The 16,110-nt window shown below is 43.7% G+C and overlaps 1 protein-coding gene across 4 annotated transcripts in view; it reads left to right on the forward strand.

Moving 5' to 3' along the window:
• Positions 1-16,110, forward strand: part of Pdss2 (decaprenyl diphosphate synthase subunit 2) — a 233,477-nt gene that overhangs the window by 205,408 nt on the left and 11,959 nt on the right. Inside the window, exon 8 of one of the 4 annotated variants that reach the window (XM_035440369.1) lies at positions 11,218-11,330. The exons of the other annotated variants lie outside the window; for them this stretch is intronic. Coding sequence (XP_035296260.1) covers positions 11,218-11,250 — 33 coding nt within the window. The 3' untranslated portion in view covers positions 11,251-11,330. Of the gene's footprint in view, positions 1-11,217; positions 11,331-16,110 lie in introns of those variants that run through there. 4 annotated transcript variants of the gene reach the window in all.

Below are 16,110 nucleotides of genomic sequence, written 5' to 3' on the forward strand. Positions count from 1 at the left end.
ACAGCCAGGGCAGTTACACAGAGAAATCCTGTCTCGAAAAACAAGCAAACAAACAAAAAAAAAAACAATATGTGAATAAAGTCATGTTTTAAAGAAGAAATGCATTGTACTTTTTAAAGATTTTGGTTTTATAATTATATAAATTATGATTTAAATTGGGTTTTACTTTTCTTTTAAACTGTCTGAAGTCTTGTTTATGTGAAGTGACCAGAATTTAAATCTAATCTTCTAGGGAATTGTTTATGTCTGTGGCAACAGGCAGGAACCAATTTGGGGATAGAGCTTGTGAGGGTTTGGCCAAGCAAGCGCGCGCACACACACACACACACACACACACACACACACACACACACACACACACACGTGTAAATAACAAGGTAGTTCCCTTCCTCCACCTTTATATGGGTCCCAGGGACCAAACCCAGGTTGCCAGGCTTACAAAGCAGGTGCTTTTACCTGCTGAGCCATCTCACTAGCTCTTGGTTTTGTTTTTTTAGGACAAGGTCTCACTCTAGCCCAATCTGGTCATGAACTCATAGTGACTCACCTGTCTCAACCTCCTGAGTAAGATTTCCAGCCTGAGCCACCATACCTAGCTGGAAAATATAAGTGATTTGTTTTGTTTTGTTTTGTTTGTGCCAACCTCAAGGAAGAGCAGAAGACTTAGGGCACAGCAGAGGAAGAGGGAAAGCTATGGAAGTGGACAGGTCTGTGGGTGTGTCATGACCCCACTGGGAGTGGGAGAAGCCCTGCGATGCAGACCAGAACTACCTTCTGAAAGGTTGAATCTGCAGGCCTAGTTCATGTTAATCACTGCTAAGCTGTTTAGTTTTCTTTGAGACAAGCAACATGAGCAGGTTGTCTTTAGTCTTTTTGTTTGTTTCTTTTGGAGACAGGGTCTCACTTTAGCCTTGGTTAGCCTGGAGCTTGCCATATAGATCGGGCTGGCCTACAACTCACAGAGATCCACCTGCCTCTGCTTTCTCAGTACTGGGACTACAGGCCTGTGCCACTGGGTCCTACTAATTTGTTTATTAGAACAGTTTACTTCAGGGGCTGGAGAGATGGCTCAGTGGTTAAGAGCACTGGTAGCTCTTCCAAAGGACCTGGGTTCAATTTCTAGCACCCACATGGCGGCTTGTAACTGTCTGTATCTACAGTTCCAGGGGATCTGATACCATCATACCAATACACATAAAATAAAGTTAAATAAATTGTTTTTTAAAAAAAGAACAGTTTACTTCAGTTAGTTTTTAGCAGTCTCTGCTTATTTCAAGTTTTCTTCAAGGTGCTAGAAAAATAATAATTGTTCAAATTTTTCTTTATTATTTAAATAGCAAATTTGTGTTGACAAGATAGGTTTGTTTTTGTTTTTTGGGTTATTTTTTTTTTCAAGACAGGATTTCTCAATGTAACTTTGGAGCCTGTCTGGAAACTCACCCTGTAAACCAGACTGGCCTCAAACTCACAGAGATCTGCCTGCCTCTGCCTCCCATGTGCTAGGATTAAAGACGTTCACCACCACCTCCTGGCCTGGCTTAAGACAGTTTATAGCAACTATTTTTAATTTATTTTTCAGTTATGTGTATATATGTGTGTCTGTGCATGTATGAGTGCAGAGAACACTGGATTCCCTGGAGCTGGAGTTATAGGCAGTTCTCAGCCACCCAACATGGATGCTGGGAACCAAACTCAGGTCCTCTGCAAAAGCAGTGCATATGCTTTCTTCTGTCCCTACATGACCAGTTTCCATCCATAGCAGAAGGTAAAAGCTTTTGTATTGGGCTCAGCCTGTTCTTCCAGAGGGCCTACATTCAGTTCCCAGTGCTCACATGGCAGCTCATAACTGTATGAAACTCTAGTTTCAGGAGATCTAATCACCCTGAGGCCCCAGGAACACACATGGGCACAGATATACATGCAGGCAAAACACTCATACACAGAAAATGAAAAATAAGTAAATGTTTTTAAGAACATTTTGTACCATAGGAAACTTCTTGTCAAAAAAAAATGTTTCTAGAGCTGGTCGAAGTGAGTGGTGCACATCTGTAACCCAGTGCTTGGGAAGTAGGGCTGGGCAGACAGATGTGTGTCTATAACCCAGGAAGTGGAGACAGGAAGATGAGGAATTCATTGCCCTTCTGGAGGTAGGAGTAGAAAGATCGTCACTTCGAGGTCAGCTTTAGCTCCACATAGCTTAAGACTAGCCTGGGCTACACAGCAATATCCTGTCTCAAAAAGAACTTTTCTGGGGCTGGAGAGATGGCTCAGAGGTTAAGAGCACTGACTGTTCTTCCAGAGGTCCTGAGTTCAATTCCCAGCAACCACATGGTGGCTCACAACCATCTGTAATGGAATCTGGTGCCCTCTTCTGGTATGCAGATATACATGGAAACAGAATGTTGTATATATAATAAATAAATAAAATCTTTAAAAAAAAAAAAAAAAGCAACTTTTCTGATCCCACTGGCAGTGACTAACCTCCTCAGGCAGAGTTGTCTCTTACTGTGAGCTCTAGACTTGCCCTCCCACTCTGAGTACGCTGTATCACACTCCCCAGTGGCTATCAATCATCTTGCTTTGGTGATGTAGGCCTCTAATTTCTTAATGTTATTTTTAAATTAGATTCTTGTTCTCTGGGTATTAGCAATCCTACACACCTCAATAGTATCAATAGATATAGTGATCATTATTATCTATTCCTTTGTGGATCATGAATAAAATTAATAAATGATTTCCATGATAAGCCTCTTGTATGACATTATAGCATTATAAAGTATGTCTCCTCAGTTATTAGCCCAACTTCTGTTGATACTGTTTGAATATTGGCAAGTGTAAATTACTCTTATTTTTTCTTCAAATATTCCTTGCTGTTGATACTTACTTTATAAAGTTTTACATAAAGTGTTAAGTTGCTTAGCTCACAGTAGCAAAAATAATTAGTGGAACAATCCAATCCATCCCTTTTTTTTTTTTTTTTTTTTTGAGACTGTTTCTCTCTGTAGCCCTGGCTGTCCTTGAACTTGCTCTGTAGACTCAGCTGGCCTCAGACTTGTGATCCTCCCATGTCCACACCCTCAGCAAATCCTCCCAGTGTGCACTACCACAACCAGCCCAGCCCATTCTCAAATTCAGGTTTTTGTTTGAGCTGTCTCTGCAGCCCCTTGATTCTTTTGCCTGCATGTTTGTCTGTGCACCACATGCATGCAGGCCCTGAGGCCAAAAGAAGACATTGGATCCTCTGGAACCGGAGTTACAGATGGTTGTTAGCTACCATGTGAATGCCAGGAACTAAGCCAGCATTCTCTCTAAGAGCAGCAAGTGCTTTTAACTTCTAGGACATCTCTCTGGTCCCTGGCTTTCATATTTTAATAATTAACATAATTAACATTTATCTTAAGGCTACAGCAGACTTTATTGTTGAAGACTAATTCTTGGTAGCAATCATGAATGGTGTGTGTATGTTCATCACTGTACTCTGAAGGCTTATGGCCTTGCAAACAATAAATATTTGTTGAATGAATGAATGGATGAATAACTCAAGGTGCCCCCTCTGTTTGTACATATCTCTGTGTTATGATTCATAAGACCTATTAGACTCTTCCTTTGTTCCTCTTATTTTCCCTCACACACACTCATGCACACAGAGCCACCACTGTCTGTAGTTCCTCATGTATGTATGTCTATATATCTATATCTATCTATATATATATATATGTATATATATATATATATATATGGTAATATATTTTTGAGGCAGAGTCTTACTATGCAGCCCCAGATGGCCTGGAACTCACTCTGTAGACCAGGATGACATCAAACTCACAGGGCTCTGCCTGCCTCTGCCTCCTTAGTGTTGAGATTAAAGGTATGTGTCAGCTCCTAAATGTAATATTTTTATATTAATACAATAATTTCAGCAATTCTTTGAGAATTTCATAATGCATACAATGTACTGTGATCATATTCAACACTCCTTAACTGTCCCCCAACTCCTTTCAGATCAACTACCCCTAACCCTCCCTCCCAATTTCATTTCCTGGATTTTTTGTTGTTTCCTTTTGCCTTGTTTTTCTTTTTTCTTTTGTGTTTTGTTTTGTTTTTTGAGATAGGATTTCTCTGTGGCATTGTAGGCTGTCCTGGAACTAGCTCTTGTTGATCAGGCTGGTCTCGAACTCACAGAGATCCACCTGCCTCTGCCTCCCAAGTGCTGGAATTAAAGTCGTGCGCCACCACTGCCCGGCCAGTCAGATTTTCTTTAATAACCCACTGCACTAAGTCCAGTTTGTTTTGTCCATATACTTGTGGGTGTGAGCTATCCACTGAAGCAGCCTCCCTGGGGACATGCGCGCACACACAGGCATGCACGTGTGCACACTCACGCACACTCATGCACACAGAGCCACCACTGTCGGTAGTTCCTCGGCTAAGGAGAGAAGTTCATGAGCCCTCCTCCCCAATTCGTGCAGGCAGCCATAGCTGTGGTGTGAGTTCCTGAGGGCAGCGATCCTGTTGTGTCAGAAAGACATGGTTTCCCTTGGCTTCTCCCTGACCTCCTCTTCCCTGATAGACCTGATCCTTGGGGAGGAAGTAAGATACATATGTTCCATTGTGGTGAGCACTCCTCGGACACTTGTCCTCTGCACTTGGACCAATTGTGAGTTTCTCATTAACCACCCTCTGATGAGGTCTGAGAGCTGCACTGTTCTGTGGGTGCTATGGGTGCACAGATATAAGTTTACCGAGCAATTTGCTATATCCATATAGCAAAATAATAATAGCAGGTTCACCTGTGGGGTCTGTTAGCTCTCCAGCCATGGGCTCTTGAGCAGATTTACAGCACGAGACTTGCATTTCCTCCTGTGGAGAAGAACTTAAATCCAATCAGAAAGCAATTGGTTATCCCCATAACATTCATGCCTCTATTGCACCCATGGGCATGCCACTTCTTCTTGTATAGTGCATAATGTTCACAACTGAGTGAAACTGTTGATGACTTTGTCCCTGAGCAACCTGCATAGCACCTTCTGGTACTATGAAAGACAACTAGCAGGAGGGACACTTCTTGTTAAAACCAACTTGATTTCTCCATGTTCTGTGACCAAAGTTTGTGGTGTCTGCAACATAGGGTCTAACTATGAAGTTCTGGTGGCCAAATAAGAGCAATAGCAATGACCTGTATTGTTTTGGGGCCTTCAGCACACCCATGAACAACAGTTTGAGGGCAGGTATCCTACCACTGAAACTGGGCTTTATTTGACAATGTATGGCTTCTATGTAGGGTAACTCCAATTAAACTCTGTTGGGGGGGAGTCCTGAGCTGGGTGCAGTGGAGCACAACAGAGGCAGAGGCGGTCAGCTCTTTGTAAGTTTGAGGCCAGCCTGGTCTACAAAGCGAGTTCCAAGACAGCCAGGGCTACACAGAGAAACCCTGTCTCAAAAAAAAAAAAAAAAAAAAAAAAAAAAAAAAAAAAAAAAAAAAAAAACCATAAACAAAAAATAGTAGGTTTCCATATGGCTTTTCAAGCATCTTGCATCTTTAGTGTTAGTTAGTCCTCCCTCCACCCCCTCCTTTGCCCCACCCCCCTCCCAATTATTCCCCTTTTCTCCTTCTAACTCCCTCTGTGTATGCGCCATCCCCTTCCTTAAGATCTGCTGATGTAAATGTTTAACCAAGTGGTTACATCCTCACTTCCTTGTACCACTTGGGTTGAAACAAAGCTCTTGCTGCTGAGATCTCTGGCCTCTTAGTCTGGAAAGCTGCAGAAGAATGCCCTGCAGGCTAATGCTGTGGGTGAGGTGCTGCTCTGTGGGGCGGCTGCACTCAATTATTTCTCCCTGCTTGTGGCACCAGGAACCACCTGTGCACAGGGAGAGCCTTTGTGTCTTTATGTAGGGGATAGAGCCTCCTGACCCCTAAGAGAGCCATTTGGGCCATTAAAATGGGCTTGAAAAATAGTGGAGAGGAATGGATTTTATGAAATTACAAGAGAGAAGAAAAGAGAGGCACTTCTCTATAGCTTTGAATGAAGTTTTAGTAAATCAAAAGTCTTTGTCATTGTCAAATTCATACACTATTCACATAGTCTGATTTTATACAGAATTAAGGATCTTTGTGATGTCAAGCTGTTTGGTCCATGAGAAAGCTATAATCTGTTTAATTGGTATATCTGAAACCATTCCTCCAATGTTTTCTGCACAGCTCCTACAAGCACACTAAGCCTTCCCCATTTACATCGGACAGAGTATTGATCCTTCGTAATGTGCTTAGCCATCTTTTCTGCATAACAAGGGGGCAGGGCACCCTCAATTTTCAAGCAGAATTACTGAAGTAACAGTAGAGCTTGCAGGGTCTGCAAACACAGCTGGCGGTGTATATGTCAAGTAGAGACTGGGGTAAGTAGATCCTATCCTGTCCCTACAACCCTTAGCTTCCTAGCTCAATGAAAGGTCTTGACTGTTCATGACATCATAAAACCAGTTTCATCGAGAAGGCTGCCAAGTGCGCAGCACAATGGCGCCCCCTGAGGAAGGGCTCCCTGCCCTAGTCTTAAAACATGTATCCTGACCTGTATTTTCAGTTCATTCCTGACGAGATTTGTGTGCACCTGTTTAGAAACAACAGCAGCCTTTCTGTGTTCTGTGCTTTTACTAACATGCACACACCATAGTACACATGGTTTGCTGTATGCCTTACCCAGCACACTCAGTGTTCCCCTAGTTAGGCTATGGTTGGCTGACTCCACAGTATGTGTGCTTTTCTGCCACACACCTTCTCATGCTCTGTCAACATACTACAAAAGTCGTAAAGCAGGCTTTGCTCTTGGGGGGTCTCAAAAAATGGTATATATTATTCTCTGGTGTAGCATATTCCATTCTTAGAAATGGTGTTGCCTAATAAATGGATTTATGTTTGCTGAGCCCGTGTAATGATTAATGAGACTTTCAAAAAGGTAGTAAGCTTTCTTCACTCTGCCAAGAAAGTCTTACAGTATAACCACTTAACAAATTCTCATAGTTGGACATAGTAGATGTGCCTGTAATTCCAGCATTGGAGAGGCTGAGGCAAGGCCAGTCACCTGGCCTACATAGTGAGAACCTGCCCCCACCACCAAATCAATTCTTGTCACCATCCCCTCAAGGGAGACAGGTATCTGAATCAACAATATACCCATCATGCCATTCTACAGAAACCCTTCATGTTGGCAGACAAGATGGTTCAGCAGGCTTACCTCACAAGCCTGGTACCTGAGTTCAATCCCCAAACCCATGGAAAACTGGCAGAAGAGAACAGGTGTCACAAAGTTGTCCTCTGATTTCCACATGTGAGCCATGCCTGCCCCCCCCCCCCCGCACACACACACCCCTTACATGGAAGGAGCTATCAGTCCTGCCTGCAAGTGTGATTATACTTCCATGGCTCAGACAGTGACACCCTCGCTCCATATACATTTCTCCATTGCCCCAACTGACATGGAAGATGTGGTGAGGGTCACATTTATTTCATTGTCTTTATTATTCTTTTTATGTTGTGGCAAGTGCTTTCTAGTGAAGTTATGCCCATCAGGATACATGCAAGGTTGTTATCAAGCTAGATCATAAGGATGGTTGTAGTGGCAGTGTGGTGCCTGAGTACTCAGACACTAAAGTGGATAACAGTTTGGATCATGAGCAGGCTGTACAACAACAAAAAGAAATTGATAAGTAAAATTAAATTCAAGTAAAATCCTAGGAACCCAAATTCAGACTCACATAGCTTATGTGTTCCTCAAATACCCCAGCACTGTGTGATACCTACATGGTATGCATGTCCTTGTCCCACGATATTCCTTTTAATTAAATGCCCAGCATAGTGTTTGTCATGAGATTTAGTACAGACTATATAGCGATTCAAAAAGAAAGCACTCTCCAGGCAAGAAGGGCTTGCTTCCACAGTCTGCACCCATGACACGTTTTGCTTGTTGAATTTCTATTAAAGAATTTACTGAAACTCTCGATGGGCCCAGTTAGGCTTTTTTAATTTTAATGTGTAGAATTAAGTTCCTGTTTTTGGAGTATGATACTAAAATTAAAAAATAACTTTGAATCAGAATATGGATAAATCTATTTATTTATAAATCCTAAATTTTCCTTTGGAAAACATGACAACCAGCCGGGCATTGGTGGCGCACACCTTTAATCCCAGCACTCGGGAGGCAGAGGCAGGCAGATCTCTGTGAGCTTGAGGCCAGCCTGGTCTCCAGAACGAGTGCCAGGATAGGCTCCAAAGCTACACAGAGAAACCCTGTCTCGAAAAACAAAAAAAAAAAAAAAAAAAAAAAAAAAAAAAAAAAAGACAAACAAGAAACAATGACTGATTTTGCTTTGGGGTTAACCCTAAATTAAATTAAATTCCATATTACTAACCTCAGATGCTAAGCCTACTAAATGTTGATGGCCATTTGTAAATTACAATTAAACTAATTTTGTCCTATTAAATTACATTCTAAAATCAGGCTCAGGCCCTAAGTTGCACAAATTGATCTCAGTTTCTGCCTTTTATTGATGTGGGGTTTTTTTGTCGTTGGTGGTGGTGGTGGTTTTTTGTTGGGTTTTTTTTGTTTTTGTTTTTGTTTTTTTGGTTTTTGGGTTTGTTTGTTTTATTTTTGTGACATGAACATAGACTTATTAATTAAAAGAATGGGAGGGGCTCCAGAGGAGCAATCTCCTGTCTCTGTTTCTTGAAGCAGCAAACATCCTTCACCTGACCTTTGTGTCAGTAGAGATTACAACACCTCTAAACCATATGTACGGATGTGCACATGTGTGTACATATACAAGTACGCAGCGTTTACGTGCTTTGTAGGGTGTATCTCCTCAGGTATGGTCGTTTGTATTCTATGAGTGGGGGTCCACTGCTCTCTTTGTGCATAGTATTCCACTCTATGAGCTCACACGAGTGCCAAGGAGATGCAGCAATCTTAGAATTAGTTCTGGGGTTTCACTTCAGTGAGGAGACCCCCACACCACCCAGACTGAGCCTGATAGACGTGTGAAAAGAGAGGGCAAGAAAAGTCATACCAAGTGTCTCAAGCAGTCGTTTTCCTTCTTGTAGAGGCAGGGTCTTACTGTATTGCCCATGCTTCCTTGAATTCACAGTCTTTTTTTTTTTTTTAAAGATTTTATTTATTTATTTATTATGTATATAACATTCTGCTTCCATGTATATCTGCACACCAGAAGAGGGCACCAGATCTCATAACGGATGGTTGTGAACCATATGGTTGCTGGGAATCGAACTCAGGACCTCTGGAAGAGCAGTCAGTGCTCTTAACCTCTGAACCATCTCTCCAGCCCCACAGTCTCTTTCTAGGCCTTCCAAGTGCTAGAATTATAGACTGTACTTTTTTCTTTCTTTTCTTTTTTTTTTTTTAAGATTTACTTATTATGTATACAGTGTTCTGTCTGCATGTGTCCCTGCAGGTCAGAAGAGGGCACCAGATCTCATTACTCATGGTTGTGAGCCATCATGTGGTTGCTGGGAATTGAACTCAGGACTTCTGGAAGAGCAGCTAGTGCTCTTAACCTCTGAGCCATCTCTCCAGCCCGACTGTACTTTTTTCTAAAACACGTTTTTATGTGCATGAGTGTTTTTTCTACATGTATGTATGGCAACACATGATGCCCACTGCCTGCAGAAGTGAAGGTATCAGATCCCCTGGCACTGCAGTTATGGATGGTTATGAACTACTACATAAGTTCTGGGAACTAAACCTCGGTCCTCTGTAAGAGCAACAAGTGCTCTTAACTGCTGAGCCTGTTTTGTTTGCTTCTTTTACAGAGAATAGCTTAAATTTAAAATGGGCATAGGCTGAACCTGTAGCTTAATGGCAGAACACTTGTCTAGCATGCACAAGGCTAGGTCTGATCTCCATTATTCAAAATAAATAAGTAAATAAACTGGGCAGAGTGGGTCACACCTGTAATCTCATTACTTGGGAGACTGAGACCAGCCTGAACTACATAGTAAGTTCCGGGGTATCCTGGGCTACAGAGTGAGACTCTCACAATAAAACCAAAATAAATGAATAAAAGAAGACGTTAACTAATTTGTGAATTCATTTTCAAACATAAGCTTGTTTCCAATTCATTAGCAAGTAGGGACCTAGACAATTTTGGGTACCTCCATGAGCCCATATGAAATAATCTATGAGTGTTTATACTCAAAGCTAGGTGCACCGTGATCATGTGTGGACCCCATGTCCTCTTCTCTGAACTTTGCCAATTTAAATTATCTCAGGTGTTCTTTTTCTCATGGACAGCTGAGAAACCTGGGTTCAAAGAGGCCACTCTGCTAGGTCCAGTGTTCTCCAGTCCTGTGCTCACTGTCCCACTGATTCCATGTCTGTGTGGATGTGGGAGAGTGCTTGCCAGTCCATGCATGGAGCTCTCAGAGGGCAGCCTCCGGCAGGCGTTGTTCCTCACCTTCCACTTTGTTTGGAGCAGGGTCTCAGGAGTGATCTTGCTTGGTTTTGTTTGGGGTATATACACCAGGCTAGTTGGGCCAGCAGTCACTCAGGGCTTCTTCAGTTTCTGCCTCCTATCTCCCCTCAGGAACACTGAGACTACAGCATCTCACTACACATCTGGCTTTGCATGATTGTGGAGATTCAAACTCATCGCCAGTGCTTTAACCCAGTGAATTGTCGCCCCAGTCCTGTTTTCTGTGCTATTATGAGACACAGCAGAAGTGAATTGACCCTGTAGTTGTTGAGTTAGTTGAGTTTAACGTGTTTCCCATTAGACTTACAAAGGTCTTGTGTGGCTTCACCTGTGCCTAAAATGCCACCACCTCTAGAAACAGTGGCATTCTTTTCCAGAGCCCATGTCTCCCTCTATGTCCCATCTCAGTGGGCTTTGGGTCTCAGAACTCTTTAAGGAAATGGATATCAGTATATCCAATATCATATGTTCCCATAATAGTACACAGAACGTTTAACTCACAAAAATGTAGATGGACTTGTTAAAATGTATGTTACATATTATTCCATACTTTTCATAGTATAAGGGTTTAACGGGCTTTAAAAAATAAGTTTATTTTACTTCACTGTATTTTACACCGGGTCTCACTAAGTTGCCCAGACTTCTGGCCTTGTTTGGGGGGTTTAGTGTGCATGTGAACAACTTGCAAGAGTCGGTTGTCTCCTTTTACTAGGTGGGTTTCCTTCTACCATGTAGGTCCAGCAATCTAACTCAGGTTATCAGGCATGACAGCAAGTGCCTTTACCTGCTAATACATCTGCCAGCCAAGATGATCTTGACTCCTGTAGCCCAGGCTGACGTTGAATTTACAATCCTCCTGCTTCTCAAGTAGCCTAGTATTGGTCCACTCTGTAAGTCCCAGTTTGGGTTTGGGTTTGGGTTGGGTTGGGCTGGGTTGGGCTGGGTTGGGTTGGGTTGGGTTGGGTTGGTTGGTTGGTTGGTTGGTTGGTTGGTTGGTTGGTTGGTTGTTTTGAAAGGGAGTGATAGTTTGAATGTGAATGTTCTCCTAAGCTGGGTGGGTATTTGAACTCTTGGTCCCCAGTTGGTGGTGCAGCATTATTGGAGGATGTACACCGTGGAGGCAGACTTGGAAAGTCATAACCTGCCCCACTTGAGTTTGCTCCCACCACGCTTGTGTTTGCAGATGTGATGTAGTAGCTTCCTGCCATCCCTCCCTGGCTGTTATGGACGCCCCCTCTGGAACTGCAAGCCCAAACATACTTCCTCTTACAAGTCCCAGAAGTCATAATGTTTTATCACAGCAAAGGAAAATAAAGAACACAAGGGTCTCCCTATAGTAATGTTAGTGTTCGTATTATTTGAGAATGCCCTTATGCTATTGACATGGTTGCCTTGCCTCAGCCCCCAGCGCTGAGATTAAGGTATGCACTGCCATGCCTAGATTAAACAATTTTTTAAACTTAAGTTTCAGAGACAGCAGTGAGACCATCCACACCTGTATTTTGGACATGACCATCTGGTAGTGCTTACAAAGCATGCATTTGCCTTTTATATCTACAACATGGTCTTGGCTTAGATAAAGATTGTAGTTTTCAGAGATTCTGAGACATTCTATGAGTCACTGCCAAATCAGAGCTTTTACTTTTACAATTATTTAAAGCCAGATGCACAGCTATACCATTAGCACTGTTAAATGTTTCATTGGCTAACAGTGGCTCATTGTCCAGCATGTCAGAACCATTCCAATCTTAATGCTGTCCATTTGTTAGCTATCTCTCTGGCAGTGTGACATCTGAAAATTAAATTTCAATATACATTCCTTCTTCATCTTTGTTTAAGTAGCTCCCAGAAATGTGGTAAAGAAAGCCAGTATTAAGTCCTGGCAGCATGGCACTAGAGATTGCTTTCATCTACAATAAGAATGCACTATAGCCAGGCGGTGGTGGCGCACGCCTTTAATCCCAGCACTCGGGAGGCAGAGGCAGGCGGATCTCTGTGAGTTCAAGACCAGCCTGGTCTACAAGAGCTAGTTCCAGGACAGCCTCCAAAGCCACAGAGAAACCCTGTCTCGAAAAAAAAAAAAAAAAAAAAAAAAGAATGCACTATGAAACATTTTCTAGTAAGCTCTATTTGTATGTCCAAATCCATATTGTCACATTGTTTACCAACCCCCAATTTACCCATGAAGGACTAAGTTTCCAAAATCTAAGCTTTAACATCTCTGCTATTTCTGAAGCTAAGAATCAAGTGGACTCCCCCCACAAAAAAGCAGAGGTACTCAGTGCTTAAAGAGTCTTGCTGTGTAACCCTGGCCATCAGAGTCTTTTCCCTGACCCACACACATAAAGATGAACAAACAGAACCAGCCCAAGTGCCCTCGGACCTCCCCATGTGTGCCATGGCACGTGAGCCTACACACACAAAAATGATAAATGTAAAACAAACAAAAGGGTTGTCGGCTGAGGCTATATCTCAATTGGAAGAGTACTTGCCTAGCATGCTACAGGCCTGTGCTCAATCATCTAGAAAGATGACTCAGCAGCTAAGAGCACTGACTGCTCTTCCAGAGGACCTGGGTTCGATTCCAGCACCCACTTGGTGGGTCACAACCATCTGTAATACCAGCCGCAAGGGATCAGACTCCCTTCTCTGACCTCTGAGGATACCAGGCATGCCTGTGGTACACAGACATACATGCAGTTAAAACACCCACATACAGAAAAAAAAATCTAGAAGTAAAAGGTGTGGTGATGCATGCCTATAATCTCAGCAGGTGGAGGCAGGAGGATCAAGAAGTTCAAAGTCATCCTCAGCTACTTTAGAGATTTCACTGCCTGCTTCAAAAGTAATTTTTCTTTATTCATTTATTTATTTTACCTCCTGGCTGAAGTCTCCCCCCATCCTACCCTCCCAGCGCCTCTCCCTCATTTCCTCCTCCCACACCTAATCCCCTCCTTTTCCATCTCCATCCAGGAAAGGCCAAGTCTCCTGGGAGTATCAATAAAACGTGGCATATCAAGTTTCAATAAGACTAAGCACCTCCCCGTGTATTAAGGCTGGGCAAGGTGACCCAGAATGAGAAGTAGGGTCCCAAAAGCCAGTAAAAGAGTAAGACAGCCCCTGTTCCTGCTTTTAGGAGTCCCATAAGAGGGCCAATCTACACAACTGTAACATATATGCAGAGTGCCTAGGTCAGTCTCATGCAGGCTCCCTGGCTATCAGTTCAAACTCCACCTAATGTCACTGGTTTATCTTGGTGGTTCTTTTTTAATTAATTAATGGTTTTTATTGATTTTATTGGTGTTTTGCTTGCTTGTATGCCGGTGTTAGAGTGTCAGATCCCCTGGAACTGGAGTTACAGACAGTTGTGAGCTGCCATATGGGTGCTGGTAATTGAACCCAGGTCCAGTGGAAGAGCAATCAATGCTCCCAACCACTGAGCCATCTCTCCAGCCCCCAAAATAAATTTTTTAACAGAAGGACTACATGCCCACTCCCACATTGAGGCACTCCATGTGGCACTGGGGTGTGGAGCAAAAAGAACAGCCCAGGAGCAATGCCTGGGGTGCAAGCCCTAACTTCCTTCTCAGGCTTGAATGGCTTGTTTATTGATTTGTCCCTGTGGATGCTGTGTCCTCTTCTGTCCCCTCTCCTGCTCTCCAACTACCAAAGAACTAGTGCCCATCACTGAGTGTATCTTGATCTCAATTTGGGGGTTTTTATTTGTTTGTTTGTTTTGTTTTGTTTTTAGTTTTTAGTTTTGTTTTTTGAGACAGGGTTTCTCTGTGGCTTTGGAGGCTGTCCTGGAACTCGCCCTGGAGACCAGGCTCGGCTCAAACTCACAGAGATCTGCCTGCCTCTGCCTCTCGAGTGCTGGGATTAAAGATGGGCACCACCAATGCCCGGCCTTGATCTCAATTTGTAGTTTCTCATTAAATTGGCCATTTTATTTCCAACTCTGGGAGTAGGGGCAGATAGCAGTGTAGCTCAGTGAAAAGGTGTGAACTTGATATTCTCAAGGGCTTGGGTTCTGCTCCGGAAAGATGAGCCTGTGCTGGGGACCCTATGACAATTGCCTATCTTCCTAGCATCCATGAGCCGTCTGTCTAATAACCTCTGGAATCTTGTCATAAACTCATAAAGCCGTCATGTACCTTCCCTTTTGTCCCTGTTTGAAGACACAGGTCAGTTGCTTGTTACTCTTGAGACTCTTGAGGCCCTCAGTGGCTGGGAAGGACATTCATGTGTGTTCCCTGCATAAGGAGCATTGTGGAGTGGAGGGATACCGGTGAGGTGCCCTGAGTGGAGACCGGGAGGGAGGAGGAGCCTCTTAGGAAGTGAACAAGAAAGCCTGTGAGGGAGGGGCTCGCTGGGTGACACAGTCACTAGTCTTGGAGTGGGACTGGATAGTGAATACAGTTTGTCCTTTAGGGTTCTTTTGTTGTTGTTGTTGTTGTTGTTGTTGTTGTTGTTTTTCTTAAAATTAGAAACAAGCTTCTTTTACATGTCAATCCCACTTCCCTCTCCCTCCCCTCTTCCCCTACCCCCCACTGGCCCCATCCCAACCCCTTTCTGCTCCCCAGGGAGGGTGAGGTCTTCCATGGATGATCTTCAGAGTCTGTCATATCATTTGGAGCAGGGCCTAGACCCTCCCCGTGTGTCTAGGCTGAGAGAGTATCCCTCTAGGTGGAGTGAGATTCCAAAATTTGTGTACTAGGGGTAAATACTGATCCACTCTACCAGTGACCCCATAGAATGTTCAGACCTCCAGACTGACCTCCTCATTCAGGGGGTCTGGAACAGTCCTATGCTGGTTTCCCAGCTATCAGTCTGGGGTGCTGATACTTTAGGGTTCTAATCCTAGTATTTATTTCAGTCTTCCTTTCTTTTTTCCTTCCTTCTGTTAGACCCCTGGAAAACTCAGGTATCCAGGGTCCCAGGCCACGACCTCGGTCACCCCAATCACCAGGCGGATTCGAGAGCTTGCTGCAAACTGCATGAGGCTTTATTGTAATTTAACGAGCTAACCCCATGTTAGCTCGGGTCTTTCACCCACCCGCCATGGCGGATGGCTAGAAAAGACAGTTCCTAGGGCCTCCCAAGAGATCTTATAGGACAGTGTAAGGGGAGTGTCTAGGGGTACGCACAGGCTCACTATTGGTGTGCCTCCAGGCTTGGAGGGCTTGACCTGTGTTGATTGGTCAACTGGTTGTTATGGCCCATAGGCCCTCCCAGGGTGGCTATGCTTTGTGCGTCATTGCTGTGCGCTTGTCTGTAAAGCACACCCAGGGTTGTAAAGCATAGCGCCACCAGCTAACTTCTGATTGGTTCCTTGTCACGAGGCAGGCATCTGACTTTCTAGTGACTAAGACAAGCGCGTGTTCGGCCGCTATGACTGCCGAAAGGGGAACTGGTCCCTTCACTTCCTTCCTTCCTTCCTTCCTTCCTTCCTTCCTTCCTTCCTTCCTTCTCCCCTCCCTCCCTCCCTTTTTCTCTCCTTCCCTCCCTCTCTCTCTCTCTCTCTCTCTCTCTCTCTCTCTCTCTCTTTCTTCCTTTCTTTCTTCCTTTCTTTTTTCTTTCTCGATTGTATGTAGCCCACACTGGCCTTGGATTTGTGCCAGGGTTCAG

The sequence above is a fragment of the Cricetulus griseus genome, chromosome 2, assembly GCF_003668045.3.
Source record: "Cricetulus griseus strain 17A/GY chromosome 2, alternate assembly CriGri-PICRH-1.0, whole genome shotgun sequence".
Lineage (NCBI taxonomy): Eukaryota > Metazoa > Chordata > Mammalia > Rodentia > Cricetidae > Cricetulus > Cricetulus griseus.